The following is a 17866-nucleotide window of genomic DNA, read 5'->3' as shown; positions in this document are numbered from 1 at the left end:
TCTGGCAGACAATGTCATCTCAATCTGGATAGAGGGCAATCTCCCATTGATAACCTGGAACCACTACACCATAACGGGCCCAAGAACAAACAAGAAGAAGATGGCTGACAAGGCCCATTCAAACGTTTTCGAATTCCTTCTATTCCTATTAAGAGAGTAAGAAATCTACGGAAATTAGCTTTGTACAATATGCCGCCGTTCAGCGCCTCCCACCAAAGAAAAATAAGTACAGAGATCTGCAAAGGAAGCTTGAGGATCTCAAGTGAGAGTTGGATTCCAACCAGATGACTGTGTATGAGTATGCCGACAGTGCATCACAGTTCTTAAATTAGCATGTTAGATGATACTTTGTACATATTGTAATGATTACGAAGGACAGAGGAAAGAGAAATATTTTATAAAATGATACGATGATAAACTGTTATTTTGTACATATTTTAATAAACCTCAGACCGCTGAAATACTGCCGATGTGACTATAAACCTGAACTCACTCACTCACATAATTGTTAAACAATAACACAATATGCCATAACCGATTTAAGTACTCGGGAACATTTGTATAAAAGTACCTCAATCCTCACACGTATTCTGGTTGGTTTGCCGTATGTTGGCACAAACTACTCATCCATAGGGGGACAATTCGTCTTGAAGGTAACTGAAAGTGGCGAGCACATTTTACAAGGGACCTATATTCTTAGCCCCAATATATTAATAAAATAATATAATTTACATCTATCAAGTAATCCTACACATGTCTGGAAAGGCCATCACCACTTGATTTAAGTAAATCAGTTGACAGATGGAAGATGTAGTTGTGTTTGGCGTGTTTTTACGACTGAAAGGAACAGTGAATTATGAAACCACTTTGAACTGGCGTGAGGAAGTTATACTGAAATGTCGGCCCAAGATTTCACATTATATAACCTTTTTTATCCTGACAATAGCATGCACTGTGTTCATTATAGATATAGAAATTGTGACTCTTTATACTGTCTAGATAATTACATTGAATTGATTGCCGCCAAAACCCATTGCGTTATAGAAAATTTGTTTTAGCAATTTATAACAGCTGGCGTCTAGTTTTCGAAGATATTACTTCACTGGCGTTCTCATGCATGTTATCAGCTGTTGTTGTAATACTGTCTGTCTCCAGAACACACTGCCGCGAGTAAATATTGCGGCCTAAATAATTCACCATTCCTCTTTACCCTGCATTGTGGATATAGTCATCACAGGGAAGTTTGTTTCCGTAGTGTTTTAGTTTTGTTTGTTTGTTGTCTTTTTATGAGATCGTCCCTCAGTTATCCGTGCTACAGTCACCAAATGTACTATTATACCGGCATCTTCAGTGGACTGACCAGCTGACTATTAGTAGGTGCAGCAACAGGCGCTTCTTGGAACATCGCTGCCACAGTGTTGAGGTCAACAGGGACACTCGTGGGTGTACAGGTCATGCTAGAGTCTTTGCCAACCACCGCAAAATCTACCCTCCTTCAACACCATCGCCGGGATCTCGTCTCTACATAATGGCCAAAGGATATGTCAACGTAGTTTGTTTCTTTCGGGTTCAACTAGAACGTTATGGCATTTCTACGTATAAGCGACCGGTAGAGCAAGCAGTATATAGGAGCGCTCCAAACCGAAAATATGACTGACTGACTGACTGACTGAGTTTGCCGCTTTTAGCAATATTCCAGCAACATCACGGCGGGGTACACCAGAAATGGGCTTCACACATTGTGCCCATGTGGGTATTCGAACCCGGGTCTTCGGCGTGACGAGCCAACGCTTTAACCACTAGGCTACCCCCCCGAAAATATGAAATCAATCAAACAACAAAACTACTTTATATTCTCGATAGGGTAGCTTTCATTTTTTATGTTTAATGAACCAGTATATGGTGGTGAAAATGTCACACGCACGCACGCACGCACGCGCCGCGCGCACGTGTGTGACATTTTCACCACTAGTTTGCCGATTCCTCAGATAATTGAGACTGTATACTCCCTGGCGTTAGTGTTGTATATTTCCTTGAAAACAACGGCAGCTCAGCAAAATAAGCAATCGACACATTAAAACTAAAAATATATGAAACACAACCTTTTTAATACTCATGGGAAATATTTGTTGAAATAAAGGCCACTGTACGATTCCCATCATATCAATGCATGTGCTTGTGCATCAAATAGTGAAGACACCAGGCATTCGCAGAAGGTGAATACCCTTCCCTTGGTACTCTTGGTATCGTCCATCACAAACATATGCAAATCACGCCAATTCCATCAGGCAAACACAAACACTTTACAAAAGGTTATTGAAATATTTTTCGCATAAATACCACAAACTAAAACTTAAATTTAGAATAAATAGCAAAACTACATTTCGATATTTCAAGCACGTGAATTTCCAGGTTTACTAGATTTTTTATGTTTGTTTGTTGTTTAACGCCGCACTCAGCAATATTCCAGCTGTATGGCAGCGGTCTGTAATTGATCGAGTCTGAACGAAACAATCCAATGATCAACACCATGAGCATCGATCTACGTAATTGGGATACGACACTTCAAGGTACAATAAGGAGATATTTCAAGGCTGTGGAAAACAATTCTTATTTCTGCAACTGCACACGATGTTCAGGAAAACCCATGTAGCATGTGTGATCCTTGAAGAAGGTATTAGGTATCAATTGAAGCTGAAGCCGTTTTATCACTATATCTGAAATGTGAAAAACTGATAACTGTTGTAGATATGATAAACAATGGCGTGCCAGCCAATACCAGGTAAGTAATAAGGAATTGTGTAGGTTTCATTGGAATTCAGAAAGGACAGACTACATAAACAGAACACAATAAAGTAAGAAATTGCATCAATGATATACTGAGGGAAAAAATGGGATCAAATGAAAGCACAAGTGTTCCTTTATTTTTTCCCCAGGTTCCTTCACAAGGTTTGTATCGCACAACTAGTGGAGAAACCTGGGGGAAAAAAAGGAACATTTGTGCTTTCAAGTGATCCCTTATTTCTTTCCCTCTGTATGTTTTTAACAAAACCAGGAAATTCTGGAACTGCGTAGAGTGAGTGAGTGAGTGAGTTAATATTTATCGTCACATCGGCAATATTTCAGCTATATCGTGACGAGAACAATTAATGATTATATCATATATCAATAAAATTAGAAATTAAAACCTGTTGACGAAGAACAGTAAAACTACTAGTGTATCACAGATATCCCATTAAAACTAGTAATTAAATCTAAACTAGAAATGACAAGACAATGTAAAACCCAGGCTATAGATTGCCAACAACTAAAGGTAGATCACCATACTAGGGACCATGGGAACTTACAGTACAGTTGCTTCCTGCATGGACCCTAGCTGGATTTACACCATCCCTTCAGCCGTTAGCAGTTTACACACATTTAGCCATACATTAAAAACACACATATTTTACGATTAAAAAGGTTGGATAGATTTAAATTGATTTTGAATGTTTGGGGGACTTACGTACCCTCTCAGGGGGACAATAATTTTACAATACTTAACCCCCTTTGAGGGTACAGAAACTAACAATCTCTGTTACTAATCTAATCTATTTACAAATCTTTAACAAATCTAATTCTTTTACAAATGCAATAATTAAATGAGAACTTATGTTATTAAAAAGATCCTTCATAGTTCGTGATTTGAAACAGTTATCCCGTGTGATGGAATATTCAACACAGTAAAGCAAGACATGCCTGACCGTGATTCTTTCATCACAAGGGATGCAAAACGGAGGATCATCACCTTTCAATAGGCCAGGTATTCATGAGTATATCTTGTGTGGCCAATACGACATCATCGCATGATGACTTCTTCAAAACTGGACTGACAACCCAAGTAGGGAACTGCGTAGAGACAATTCTTAAACAGTTGGGTCTAATCTGATAGACAATAAACCAAACTAACATTGAGTGAAGGAAATGTGAAGGTGTTGGTTCGAAACAATGGCTCTATATCGTTTCTATGAGTACAACCGATGTGTCAGCATTTGTACCATTTGGAACCTTACAGTAAGTATGCATATATGAAATCGTGAGGTAATCTTACGTGGATGGCAGTTGGCAGGTCTGCTGCACGTGGTCCAGTGAGTTCAAACCATGTAAACTAGACTGTTTATTCAAAGACTGTAATACAACTTAAATGATTCGTGCTCAATCTTTCTTCCCCAGAATGTATTTTACTTGTTGATATAATATAATGTCGATGTTATTGTGTCAATAAAGGACTTTTTGTGAATCAATCGTTCGTCTTTGTTCACTGGGTTATTGTGACCCAAATACTAGTAATAACGATATCGAGTGCAAAAGACAATATAGAATGCGAGATTTATTAATGCGCTTCAGATATAGTCGCATTTTCCGCATTAATAAGTAGCTCGCATTATTTTATTGATTTACAGTAAATTACCAAAAAGTAACTTTATAGAAGGAAATTTGAAAAAAATGTTTCATTTTACAGATACTTACACACTAACTTTCATTGCTAGCCAAGACAATGTTTATAGACATATTAAAAACACTTTGAACACCTTTTCAATTCTTATTATGTGGGTATTTATATAGCGCCATAGTTTTCATATGATTTAACCTAAATTATATTTGATACAAAGGTTAGCTCCGCTCTGTTCTAATCATTAACACGTTAGAGCCGAGACCATTTTTCAGAAGGTACATATATACGTCTGAGAAGAGTTTTATGTACGGTAAAGATAGAAGAATCCGAGTTTATATTAGAATATTATAAATGTTTGCCTACAACAGCGCGGAAAACAATGGACATCACATTTGATAAAACATGTTAAACGAAAGTTTATATGGCTATTTTTCGTTACGACAACACATGTGCATGCCGCAGCTTTGTTTCGTCAAGAATGATATGTGCATAAAATGCAATGGTTTCCTGTCCGAATGTAGATGGAACAATTATTTCACAACTTTGAAGACCAGACTATAACAGCAATGCCCACTTTCAACAATCGACCGAGTATGGCAATCGTACCACCAATACTTTAACATAAGCTTACGATTGTCATAAGACAGCTTTCTGTACAAGTGCACGCCACTATCGATTAAGGAAACCATTAACGACTAACTCTCGTGTTGCACCAAGCATGAAACGTTGCGTGCAATACTGAAAAATGTATGGATAGCAACATTTTTCCCGTGAGAACGAGTTTGCTAGACAAAGGTACAAGATCTTATACCGAAACGTCGTAACTTCTAAAATGCCACTGAAAGAAGAAACACTGAGTGGTTCATCGTAAATAAGTCTTTGATTGAAGGTTGTGAGTGAGAGTGAGTATGGTTTTAACGCCACTTTTAGCAATATTCCAGCAACATCACGGTGTGTGAGTGGGTGTGTGTGTGTGTGTGTGAGTGTGTGAGTGGGTGTGTGTGTGAGAACCACAAACGTGCTTCACAGATTGTACCCATGTGGGGAATCGAACCCGGGCCCTCGAGCGAACGCCTTAACCACTAGACTACCCCACCGCCCCTTGGAGGTTGTAATCTATACTCAGTGTTATAACAGTAAAAGTTCATGAAAGAATTAATGAAACGCATCATCGTCAGCTCCAGAGAATACAAAAACAAAACAATCTCAATTGATATTTAATCGGTAGTTGATGGATTTTATTTTTGTTGATGAAACTAAAACTCAACCTACAGTGTTTTGAAATAGTGTGTAGCCCCTTTGCGACATATATACCTCCTATTTCTATTTGGAACTGAGCGCTTTGGAGAATATCTCAAGCTCGTTGCGACCAAGTGCTTAATGTTTTAAACCCACTATTTAAACGCGAGTTAACCTTAATGACCATGTAGCAATTACATCTTTAGGACGATGTGTCAACCGTCAGTTACATTACATTTTACATTGATATACATTTATATAGCGCTAATATCCAGTCTTGAGAAGACTGCTCAAGAGCGCTGCTGAACTCCGTATGCAATGCTGAACAAATGAGTTTTTAATCTCGATTTGAAAGTACTGAATGTCTGTACTGATCGAAGAGAGAGGGGGTAATTTGTTCCACAAAGCTGGGCCGACAACCTGAAAAGACCTTTCACCAAATGTCTTGGTCCGGTTGACTACAGTCTGGCACATGTGTTGTTGTGATGACCTCAGATGGCGTGTTGGTTGATATTCTTGCACAAGGTCTGAGAGATAAACTGGTGCCGTGTTGTGCAAGGCTTTGAACATCAGTACCAATATTTTGTAATGGATACGTTGTCGGATGGGTAACCAGTGCAATGTAATCAGAACAGGTGTTATATGCTCTATCTTCTTTGTGCGTATCACAAATGGCACTTAACGACCACGTGCACCGCACATGCATGGAAAGACAGGAAACAGGAGAATACAGCTGAGTGACCAACAAGGGTCAATTGTATACCAGTTAATACCATGCATTTGACTTGACGCGTATTGAGAAGACAAAGCACTACAATGTAGTTTGCCAAAGAAAAGAGTTTAAATACAAGAATCATGACGCTCAGTTCAACTTCTGTTTAACCAGAAATATAATCAGTTTGTGTCAGCATTAAAACGTCCAAGGGCGTGCATGTTTTCCTTTACTCCTTAATGTCGTTTCCTGATTTTGAACACATAACACACAGTTGTTCGTCCACTTTTCGTCGGAGGTAGTTGAACTTGATAAATTTAGAACCGAACCGCAATGAATGATAACGAACAGTTCACTTGAGATTCAAAGTTTGGCACAAACCAGACAACTGAGATATGGTTTTGGCGCTTCAGTCTCCAAGCAATTCATAAAGTCCATGAAATGTTAGGTGCATCCGTGTATCCATACACACAAGGAGCTTTCTTTCAAATGACTGGGCAATCCCGATCCTATCGATAATGTCAGTCATCAAAGGTTAATTTGGACAAAACATTTTGAGGGTGGGACTTCCCTGGTATTCCTCTAATACAATTGTTCAGACACAGCGCACGGCTCAAATGTTCTGAATCTATGAATGTTTATATGTTTATCTATAATCGTGATGGTATTATACATCCTATACAATATCACTCTTTTTATATATTACTACTAATATACATAATACTGTTTGGTTGGAAATTCAGCATTGTTACCATGAATTTATACAAATGATATTCCCGTTAAATGAACTCAGTAGAATATATGCTACCTGACCTGACCATGGTCCCATTTCCGGTGTGATTCTGATGTGTTGCCGCTGCATAATATTATTTTCAAATAATTGAAACAATCTTTTATAATCTTGTGCAGCTGGGATGAATAATAGCTGTCCCCCCAATATATCCATAAATAACTGATTATGATGGTTGTGGGGCTGTGGGGCTGTGGGGCTGTGGGGGTAGCCGAGTAGTCAGAGCGTTCGCTTGTCCAGCCGAGGATCCGTGTTCGATATTCGTGGGAATATCACTGGAATAACGCAAACATACAGGTTGACACTGTCACAGCGGGAAAGGTTAAATATGGAATCGTCTGAAGAAACCGACAGTCCTCCACTTCAACCGAGGTAGACGGACATAATTTTGGACACACTGAAGTCCTTGAATGACATGAGAAGTGGTCAATGTAGCCTGGAACCTGTGCTGGAGATAGGCCACCCTTGTCTGTCTTGGCGTTTTGATGCGTGGATGTCCTGCTCGTGGGCGATCTGCCACTTCATTATTGTTTTGATAACGTCACAACAGCGCTAGAATGAAGTTCCGGCCACTTCATTATTGTTCTGATAACGTCACAACAGCGCTGAAGTGATGACAGCGTCACAACAGCGCTGAAGTGATGTTCCGGCCACTTCTTTATTGTTCTGATAACGTCACAACAGCGCTGTAATGATGTTCCGGCCACTTCTTTACTGTTCTGATAACGTCACAACAGCGCTGTAATGATGTTCCGGCCACTTCTTTATTGTTCTGATAACGTCACAACAGCGCTGTAATGATGTTCCAGCCACTTCCTGATAACGTCCACTTGATGTTCCGGCCCATTATTGTTCTGATAACGTCACAACAGTGCTGGAAAGATGTTCCGCACTTCTTTATTGTTGTGAGCGCTGTAATGATGTTCCGGCCACTTCTTTATTGTTCTGATAACGTCACAACAGCGCTGTAATGATGTTCCGGCCACTTCTTTATTGTTCTGATAACGTCACAACAGCGCTGGAATGATGTTCCGGCCACTTCTTTATTGTTCTGATAACGTCACAACAGCGCTGAAGTGATGTTCCGGCCACTTCTTTATTGTTCTGATAACGTCACAACAGCGCTGGAATGATGTTCCGGCCACTTCATTATTGTTCTGATAACGTCACAACAGCGCTGGAATGATGTTCCGGCCACTTTATTGTTCTTTCACAACAGTGCTGTTTCCGCACACTTTTATGTTCTGATAACGTCACAACAGCGCTGAAATGATGTTCCAGCCACTTCATTATTGTTCTGATAACGTCACAACAGCGCTGTAATGATGTTCCGGCCACTTCGTTATTGTTCTGATAACGTCACAACAGTGCTGGAAAGATGTTCCGCACACTTCTTTATTGTTCTGATAACGTCACAACAGCGCTGGAATGATGTTCCGGCCACTTCTTTATTGTTCTGATAACGTCACAACAGTGCTAAAATGATGTTCCGGCCAATTCTTTATTGTTCTGATATCGTCACAACAGCGCTGGAATGATGTTCCGCACACTTCTTTACTGTTCTGATAACGTCACAACAGCGCTGAAATGATGTTCCAGCCACTTCATTATTGTTCTGATAACGTCACAACAGTGCTAAAATGATGTTCCGGCCTCTTTATTGTTCTGGCCAATTCTTTATTGTTCTGATAACGTCACAACAGTGCTGGAAAGATGTTCCGCACACTTCTTTACTGTTCTGATAACGTCACAACAGCGCTGAAATGATGTTCCAGCCACTTCATTATTGTTCTGATAACGTCACAACAGTGCTAAAATGATGTTCCGGCCAATTCTTTATTGTTCTGAATGATGTTCCGGGCCCATTCTTTATTGTTCTGACATCGTCACAACAGCGCTGGAAAGATGTTCCGGCCACTTCATTATTGTCGACCGTCACAACAGCGGTGTAATGATGTTCCGGTGACAGTGGGAATACGCAGCCACCTGATGTTGAGACATTCCCCCATGGACCATTCTTATAGCCTTAAGACGTTCTGCAGTCGTGGCATGATATGCGCTTCAATAGCCTTCTTATCAATTTTTAACGATCAACCGTTAAAGGCATTTTGTCTGGCATTTTTTTTAAAGGCAAGTTTGGTAGATTTTGTTTACTTCCATTGTCAACTGTGTACCGTCATAGAACTGGGAATATCACTGGTGACATGCGAATATTGATTTGTTAACGGTTTAAGTGGCTTCGTATCATGTTTCTATTCTACCCATTACGACCAAAGTGGCATTGTATATTTTTGTCATTATATATTCATTACATGTAACATAGTTTAAGAGTATACCATCGTGTCCCAATGGACATTGTGAGAGGACTCAACACAGTCAGCGGCACATCACATCTCACAGTCGAACTGTACTCAATCACTCGGACTCAACAAAATGATAGCTTTTGTCTGGTTTGTAGCTGTTATTTTGTGTCCACTACTTCAAGGACGTCCCTGTTCCTGTTCTCTGTGTGAGAAAGCCCAACTTGTGCGCTTGCCTGACTTTGACAATTTATTCGTGAACGAGCACCTGCTGTGGAATGACCTAATGGATGGCGTAGCGGCGTGCGTCAGACGATGTTTCCTTGACACTCGCTGTCGAAGTGTGCAGGTGAACAGGAACTCGAGCAGATGTTCGGGTCATGCCACAGCCTTTGCCAGTCCTACCAAGATATATCCACCTGCCGCTGTTTCACAGTATTCAAGGCTCTACCTACTGCCAAAAGGTAATTGTCAAGTTTGTGTTACGACTGCTTCTTTTTTAACAAAACACATCTTTAAAACAGGTATGTTCGAATCCACGATTCGTCCTGACTTTGTTTCTATGTTTGCCGGCGCTGTACTGGTGTGTTACACCGTAGAAGGTTCATTCCATTACGTGCATCACCATCTGTAAGCTGACTTAAGTTCGCATTGAACCTGCAGAAAAAGCGAATGTTTTGACGAAAACAAATAACTGTATTTTGTAGGAAAATGAAAAACCAAATTGTTTGTAATTACGACTTACCTTATCTAAACAGTTTATATAAATATAGGTATATAGATAGAAAAATCGTGTACAATAAATATGATATTTAGAGAAGCTATATTAGACACAATAATATATATGACACCACGTCTCGTGTCAAAACACGTGGGACTCTCGCACTTCCCTTCACACGGTTAGCGGTAGATCAAAGCTTCGTGCGGATAGGTGAGTCAATTTTGTGTTGATTTAGCCGGTTTGTTTGTAAAATGTACCGTCCGGAAACGGAAACCGAATATCCGTTATAGACAGTCACTTTTATAACGTAAGAGATTGGTTTTTTCTAAAAATTGACCGGAAGGCGAGGTTTCCAGATATCTGGGGTCCGGGTATCCGAGGTCTCACTGTATTCATATTGACTACGTTCGGACTCATTAACACAACAATAAAGCATGGTCATATATTCAGAAGTGACTGCTCAGGAAACATCTGAAAAATAGGATAAATGATCTAACCATTACATGAATATATTATGTATACATTAGATAAGTATAGTTATAGTTTTGAAGCTTGTTATATAAGTTATATTAGCTGTATGTATCTGTAAAAAAAAACATTTCTTTTTCTGTCATGATCATCATTTCGGCTCAATACACACATGACAATTATATAAAAAGCAGACTGATGTAATGGCAACATACGGACAGTACGCCCATTGCCAGACATGTTTGTTGAACATGACATTAACCATTAGGCCACCCCACCGCCCCATATATATGTAAGTAACTCAGTATCGGCAGACAGTTGACCTGATTTTGGAATCAACATGGAGACATTTCCGTTGTGGTACATTTCAAAGTGACGTTAAAGGGATGGCTGATTGTGATCATGATAAACAGTGAGTGAGTTAATATTTAGCGTCACAGCGGCAATATTTCAGCCATATCGTGACGAGAACAATTCAATTTATATCAATATTAAATCATCGAAGGGCAGTACAAATCACAGACATAAATTTAAAACTAGTAAGTTATCGTAAAATTAAATCACAATAGACAGTACAAAATAAAAATCACCAACAACTGAAGGTAGATCACTATACTTGGGTCCATGGGGACTTAAAGTATTTTTACTACCTGCATGGACCCTAGCTGGATTTACACCATTCCTTCAGCCACTGGCGATTGTGTTGATCGTTTTAGCCATTATTAAAAATACCAAATATTCTACGATTCAAAGTTTTGTAGAGCAAAATTGACCTTGAAGTTTTGGGACTTATGTACATGATAAACAGACGCCAGTGGATACACCTGGTAACTGTAACCATGATTCGCATAACCCAGAGTGTCAAAAGAGCTGTGTTCCCGGTAGAGAACCTTGACACCCTCCTGGTGGTGAAGGTGATCATGATAAACGGCCTCCCATGAATGCTCTTGAAAGGTTCTGGAAACAGTTGTGAAAGTTATCGTTATCAGTTAAAGATACAAATGCAGCAGAAAGAGGTCGGGTGGTCCTGGCACAGTAAGGTTCATTATCAATTCAGGTACCCTTGTCCCTCTACACGCACCCCAGACAGCGAATGGACTTCTCCCAGGAAGCGCTGCCAAAAACTTTCCATAAGAAAATAGAAACTCCCCAACACTACAGCTTTCTGTATTACCCAGAGACCAGAGTGTCAGAATAGATGTCTCCAGTGGTGAACCCAGGCGCTCTCCCGATCTGCGGTACCAACACCAGGGGCACGGAGAACAATGAGGAACCTGAAGACAGTGTACTTGGGATGCAATCAAGGCAATGCATTTCCGCATATTTATGCTTTTTCTGAATCTTGTCAGTCATGTTGGTGTCACAGAGACGGAAAATTTGGAAAACTTGGCTTTGTCAAAAAGGAAAGAGTCAGGTCTGATGGAAGGAATATCCCTGAGGCTGTATTTAGGCCTATTCCAAGGAAGTTAAAAAGCATAATTTTCCATGACATATTCAGGGTCGTACAATGGATGGAACTCGGATATCAAAGCCATAAGCATGCGGAAGGTAATAGAACAGTCCGTACTGAGACATGACATGGCAAGCCGACTGATCGCAAGACACCCATCCAGCTTTCAGAGGTTGTGGGCAGATTCCTGTTACTGTTCCTCCTGAATGACATTTGTCTTACTCTAACACCATAAAGAAACAGTGGTGATTGGGGAAATAGGTGCGACAGGGAAAAATAAACGATCAGTAAAGCAGAAAGTATGTGTATGGAAACAGTAGTCATAATGCAGGACACATTTGTTTTCAGTATTTGAAGACACATAGGTAGAGATTGGTACATAGATCTATTGCATAATTTGAACGTTTTGTCGTATCAACGGCTGTGAATATTTAAGAATACGGATCTAGAAATTTAGGATACACGTAGTTTATGATATTTCATTTCAGCTGCCCACTTCATAGGTAGTGCCTGTACCATTGATGGCGACTGTCATGTGGCGACCTCTGCGTGCAATGATGGAGTGTGCACCTGTCAGATTGGGCTCTGGTTTTCCCCCTCACAACAGGCCTGTGTCACAGGTAAGCATCACTTATCATACAGGGACGTAGTTCAGTGATGAAGGTCTTTCATTCCCTATACTGACATGATTAAAACGTGAGGTCAAATCTATTGACCATCTCAAGGCATTCTGGTCGCTGCCCAAGATAAGTTACTCCCCACTCGTAACCGTTAATGTATAACTTACAATGTAAGCATGAAATGTAGATTATGTAATAGGTTTATTGAGATTGTCTAACACCTTGTGAGTGGATGGCCAGCACTGGCCCAGACACAATATCTTAAGAGACAAGATGGCTTTGCTTTGTTCTTTGTATTCCCGTCGTCGCCATGCTTGTGGTTCTGTCGCCGAGGTTCATTCATGGTACGATACAGAATATGCAGAGAGTGTCATGGAGTGTGACAATTACAAAATTCTTTGGAAGAGACCCATGTCGCCCCCCAACAAACCTGACTTTTGACAGCAATGTTATTGACACGATTCCAAAAAGAAATGGCCTTTGAAATGTCTAAGTGCATCTGTCGTTTGCCTCCAGATTGTTCTAGATGCAGTTGGTTTGGCATCTCCTGATCTCTTGGCCAATCGCCCCTTTCCGTAACCTCCAAGAAGATTCCATTCGTCACCACTCGCCCCTTGCTTGTGTGAAAATACAACAAACAAATCAGATCGCTCGTAATGATTGTGGCGCTTTGATAAGTATAATCCTGAGTACCTAAGTCGTTCATGGCATTGTGTGTTTGTTTAAAAAAAATCATGAAAATATTCTCGGCGTCATTAATGAAGGGTCAAGCTATTGGATACACTATTTCTTAAAGGTAAAATCTTCCTTTTTGTTTGAAATATATACAACTGAATGTTTTACAAACTATCTTAACAGTATGGAAACCACATCAGCCTGTTGAAATGTCATTATTACGTTTTTTAACGCCCGACACATTCTGTTACAAATGGCACATTCTTTTCAAATTGTCAATATGGAAATCCACATGCCATTTAATGTCAATGATTTGCACATGCAAGTCGCTCTATCCATGGAAAGCGGAGACAATACACGTGCATTGATGCTTTTTCACTGCTGTTCCCTGTCGATATACCTGTTTGAAATCGCAGCTCAAAATGAGACGTTTTTTGACACCTGCTGAAAGGGGTCAAACTATAGGCCTTTTGGAATCTGGTCAAACTCAGCGGCAGGTTGCTGTCCGCTTTAATGTGAGTCAGAGTGCTATTGGTTGACTATGGCAGAGATTTCAAGCCAATGGGTCCGTGGAATATGCACGTCGACAAGGTCGACCCAGAGTCACAACCGTCCGAGATGACAGGCACATGATTAACATTGCGTTACGTAACAGGTTCCTTAACGCCCACAGAACAGTTCAATGTTAACAATGTAAGGATATCCAATATAAGGATATCGTCGACGTTTAAGGGCAGCAGGACTCCGCTGTATGTGACCTGCAGTTCGTCCAACACTAACACCACGTCACAGGCAGGCGCGTCTGACATGGATTAGACACCATAGCAACGTCAATGGTCTCGTGTGCTCTTCACAGATGAAAGCAGATTCAATTTGTCCTTCCATGATGGTCGGCAGAGCATTTATAGTCGCGAATTACAAATGCAACTGAGGCCACGTATAACGGATTTGTGGCAGGGGTCGGTCATGGTTTGGACAAGGATAACGCCTATTGGACGTACTCCTGCACGTGGTCGACAGTAATCTTACCGGACAGCGTTATCGGGAAGAGATATTCTGACTCCTATACATTCCTGCTAGCTATGCATGCTTTTATGGACGACCCTGTTTACTGCATATGTATTTTCCCCCTTCTTTAAATTTTATCAAAGATGTTTACTTCTATAAAAGAAAGAAAGAAAACATAAATTTAAAACAAAACAGCAATACAATATACGAGTGCTTCGGTGATATATATGAATACTATTGGAATCAAATAGGAATAGCGTTATCGTTCTTGTTTGAAGTAACTCTGATCATGCGCCAATATGAAATCCTTTCAGAGGGGCACCAGTCGCTATTCGGCTTGCCCCGGAATAACACGAGTTAGTCACGAATGTGTTGGGGCGACTACATGTTCTCCGGCAAGGGGGGCGGTGGGGTAGCCTAATGGTTAAAGCGTCGGCTCGTCGACCCGGGTTCGAATGCCCACATGGGGACAATGTGTGAAGCCCATTTCTGGTGCCCCCCCGCCGTGATATTGATGGAATATTGCTAAAAGCGGCGTAAAACCCAACTCACTCAGGTGTGTTCGATTAGGCAGCACTTACTGGGACAAGTCCAATAAGCGATTTTTATCAAATTATCTTCCCTTCAGTAACCCGCTGGGTGAGCTGACAGTCCAACCTTAAACTGATGCGTGATGCGAACTGTACCGGGTTACTATTACACTCAGAGACAGTTTACCAGTATACATTGTGGCCTTCACCTTCACCAATAACGTTCACGCTGGTACATGAACAGTATATCTTTTCACTTAAGCGATGATGTAGCAAGTGTTGTGTCCTGAATTATCTGTTCTATGATGCATCACGGATGACAATGGTTGCTTATACGAGTATTGCAATAATAAATCACCTCATGGCCGTTCGAAGCGAGGCCGTGGAATTCGCTAATTGCTCATTTCAAGGTGTTTTGTCGTTTTGGTAGCCTTTTGCAATCGGAATTTTAGCTTGCATTTGATGTTTTACTATCAACGCTTAAACCTACAGCGTATTTTCGTGGCACTGGTTCTCAAATCTCTTCCGTATTATGGCCGAATAACAATGCATACAACTCAGCGGGTAGCTGATGCGGTACGCGAAATGTGAAGGTCTTGTATGCAACGTGTGAATTTCGTCGGCCCGTACATATTGAGGATTTTATCAACACAAATACTTAGAGTGAGTGAGAAACTATGTTCAAATAATTGTACAATATACAGTCACGGACAAACTACGACTACAGTTACTCACAAATGATAATACAATGTTCAAATACAATTTAAAAATAGAGTGAAAATCACTGAAATCTATCTGTTTTGGTAACTGAATGGGTTTTTCGTGCATGGTGTGTAAATTATTGTATGGATGAATGGTGGACATTTCATGCAGATTTCTACAATAACTGCTTTTCAATTATGATAGATTAATGGTAAATTGTAAAATTGCATTCTAATAATTTTGAATCAAAGAAAAGGATATTTTTCAGACACAGAAGTGGCTATACTAGTTTAAGAATACATTTAAGGGTACTTTCCAACTTCGACTTTTCAACATTTAAATCAAGAACAACGTATTTCTTACTGAATTTAAATTTCTATAATGACACTGATAATAAATGTACACTACAATGTTAAATTTCACATGCATGACCTTTCAGCAGTCATAAGTACAATGTAATATATGTAAAATATACATAGATGCATAAAACACATCTACATGTGATGATTATGAGGTCACATTTAAATTTATGTCATTATAACGATATTTGATTTTAAACACAGTTTTAATGATACTTTTATTCCTGACAAACATACATTGTGCTGCAGGTATCTTTGAGTTCTGTTGAATGAAAATCAGGATATAAAGTTATAGCTAGATAGTAGATGCTCTGTAAGACACAATATTATCAACATCATGTTACCCAAACAGGAATATACATGTCATTTAATTCTGTTTAAGTATCATACATATCCACTGGGTTAGTCAGTATGACTTGCTATTTGTACAGTCAGAAGTCATGTCAGTGATTGGTGTTCGTTCACTGCCAATATGTAATGAATTACGTTTTAGTCACAGACTAAACTAGGAGAAGAGACATGATACGAAGCTTTTCAGCTACTCTCTCCTGCAGAGATTATATTACATGGCTTTCGAATGCTGTTTTGTGAATTTAACTGTCATGTGTGCAATATCAACGATTTGGGGTTTTGCTTGTTACACAGAGTGTTCTACCTTGGGATCTGGACTTGTTCGTTACCCTGGATACGCAATCTGGAGAAATGATGTGAGTGAGTACACATCTCTGGAAGAAACGTCCTGCCCACAGCTCTGCAGGGACACGTGCCAAAGCATTGAATTCGACGGAGAACGGAATCGCTGTATCATCAACACCGCCACGTACCTCCGTGTGAGCTCGACAGATCAGGGTCAACATCCTCAATGGGCGTACTACCAACGTAACTGTGCTGCATAGACACAGCTGGCAAAGGGTCAACAACAACACTAAAGCAGATTTCGTAACCTAAAAGAAGACGGTAAATGTGGCTATTGACATAGATCTTTCTGTCCTTGATCCATGGGGCATTTGTAACTTTTCCTGGTCACCACGGATGTAGTCACATCTCCACTATGAAGTTCAGGACTATTTATCAAAAATATAAACTATAGCTTCTGAAGTTTACTGAGAAAAAAAAATGTGAAATGATGGACTTGATCGTTGGTAACACTAGGATAAACATTGGGGATAATTAGGCGTCGTTTGTTGATTTGTGTCTTTAGCTTATGCACATGAATAGTGTGTGAGTATTGTTTTCTTTTCTATAATATTTTTGATGACACATGAACAGAGATTTCTGGTAAAGTTAAAACAAGGTCATTTGGACAAGACGTTTAACTTTAAGTTAAGTTATATGGATGATCTAATACCGTTCCATAACCACCAAATAGTCAATTCTTTTCTAGTTCTACATATATACACAGTATGGCCTTCAGGCATAAATAAAAACACAAATTTTGGTTAGGTAATCCGATTGCCTTTCCGAGTACATGCATTTGAACACACCTACCCCAGTTCCGCACCAAATGTCAGCTGCTTGAAATTATCTCTGCACACATTCAACATTGTGTTAAAAAAACAGCACTTAACAATGAAAAGAATGGTCAGATTTAATTACTGGATGGATGTACAATAAAAAAACACGCAAATCGTACACAAATCATTCGATAACAGCTGTCAGATGATTCTGCCAGCACTGAACTTAAGGCTCCCTATGAAAAGTGCTTTTTAAACTACGGAATTTGATTTGGTGAAGATCTGCCCTGGGTCAGTCTGTGGTTTATGTACTGTACATACAGGTACCTTCTCAGAAAAAGATGGATGAAGTATTAATACCGAAGGTGACTTGGTGTAGTATAACCTTAACAAGAAAGAAAGT

At 39.9% G+C, this 17866-nt stretch overlaps 1 protein-coding gene across 1 annotated transcript; it reads left to right on the top strand.

The window, feature by feature from the left end:
• Positions 1-9155: 9155 nt before the first annotated feature.
• On the top strand, positions 9156-17182 carry LOC124291940. The gene is made up of 3 exons (XM_046729025.1): positions 9156-9940; positions 12604-12735; positions 16655-17182. The coding sequence occupies exons 1-3, from the start codon at positions 9610-9612 to the stop codon at positions 16903-16905; spliced, it is 714 nt and encodes a 237-aa protein (XP_046584981.1). The 5' UTR covers positions 9156-9609; the 3' UTR covers positions 16906-17182.
• The last annotated feature ends 684 nt before the right edge of the window (positions 17183-17866 follow it).

Source organism: Haliotis rubra, unplaced genomic scaffold (assembly GCF_003918875.1).
Source record: "Haliotis rubra isolate DU_JTF1 unplaced genomic scaffold, ASM391887v1 Scf502, whole genome shotgun sequence".
Lineage (NCBI taxonomy): Eukaryota > Metazoa > Mollusca > Gastropoda > Lepetellida > Haliotidae > Haliotis > Haliotis rubra.
Note: the sequence above shows the minus strand (reverse complement) of the source record. Positions and strands in the feature narration are given on the sequence as shown.

Bases quoted from the DNA above. Each gene is read 5' to 3' on its own strand.
- LOC124291940 (XM_046729025.1), top strand. From the start codon at position 9,610: ATGATAGCTTTTGTCTGGTTTGTAGCTGTTATTTTGTGTCCACTACTT. The intron at 9,941-12,603 runs GTAATTGTCAAG...ATTTCATTTCAG, and splicing joins GCTCTACCTACTGCCAAAAG to CTGCCCACTTCATAGGTAGT. The intron at 12,736-16,654 runs GTAAGCATCACT...CTTGTTACACAG, and splicing joins ACAACAGGCCTGTGTCACAG to AGTGTTCTACCTTGGGATCT.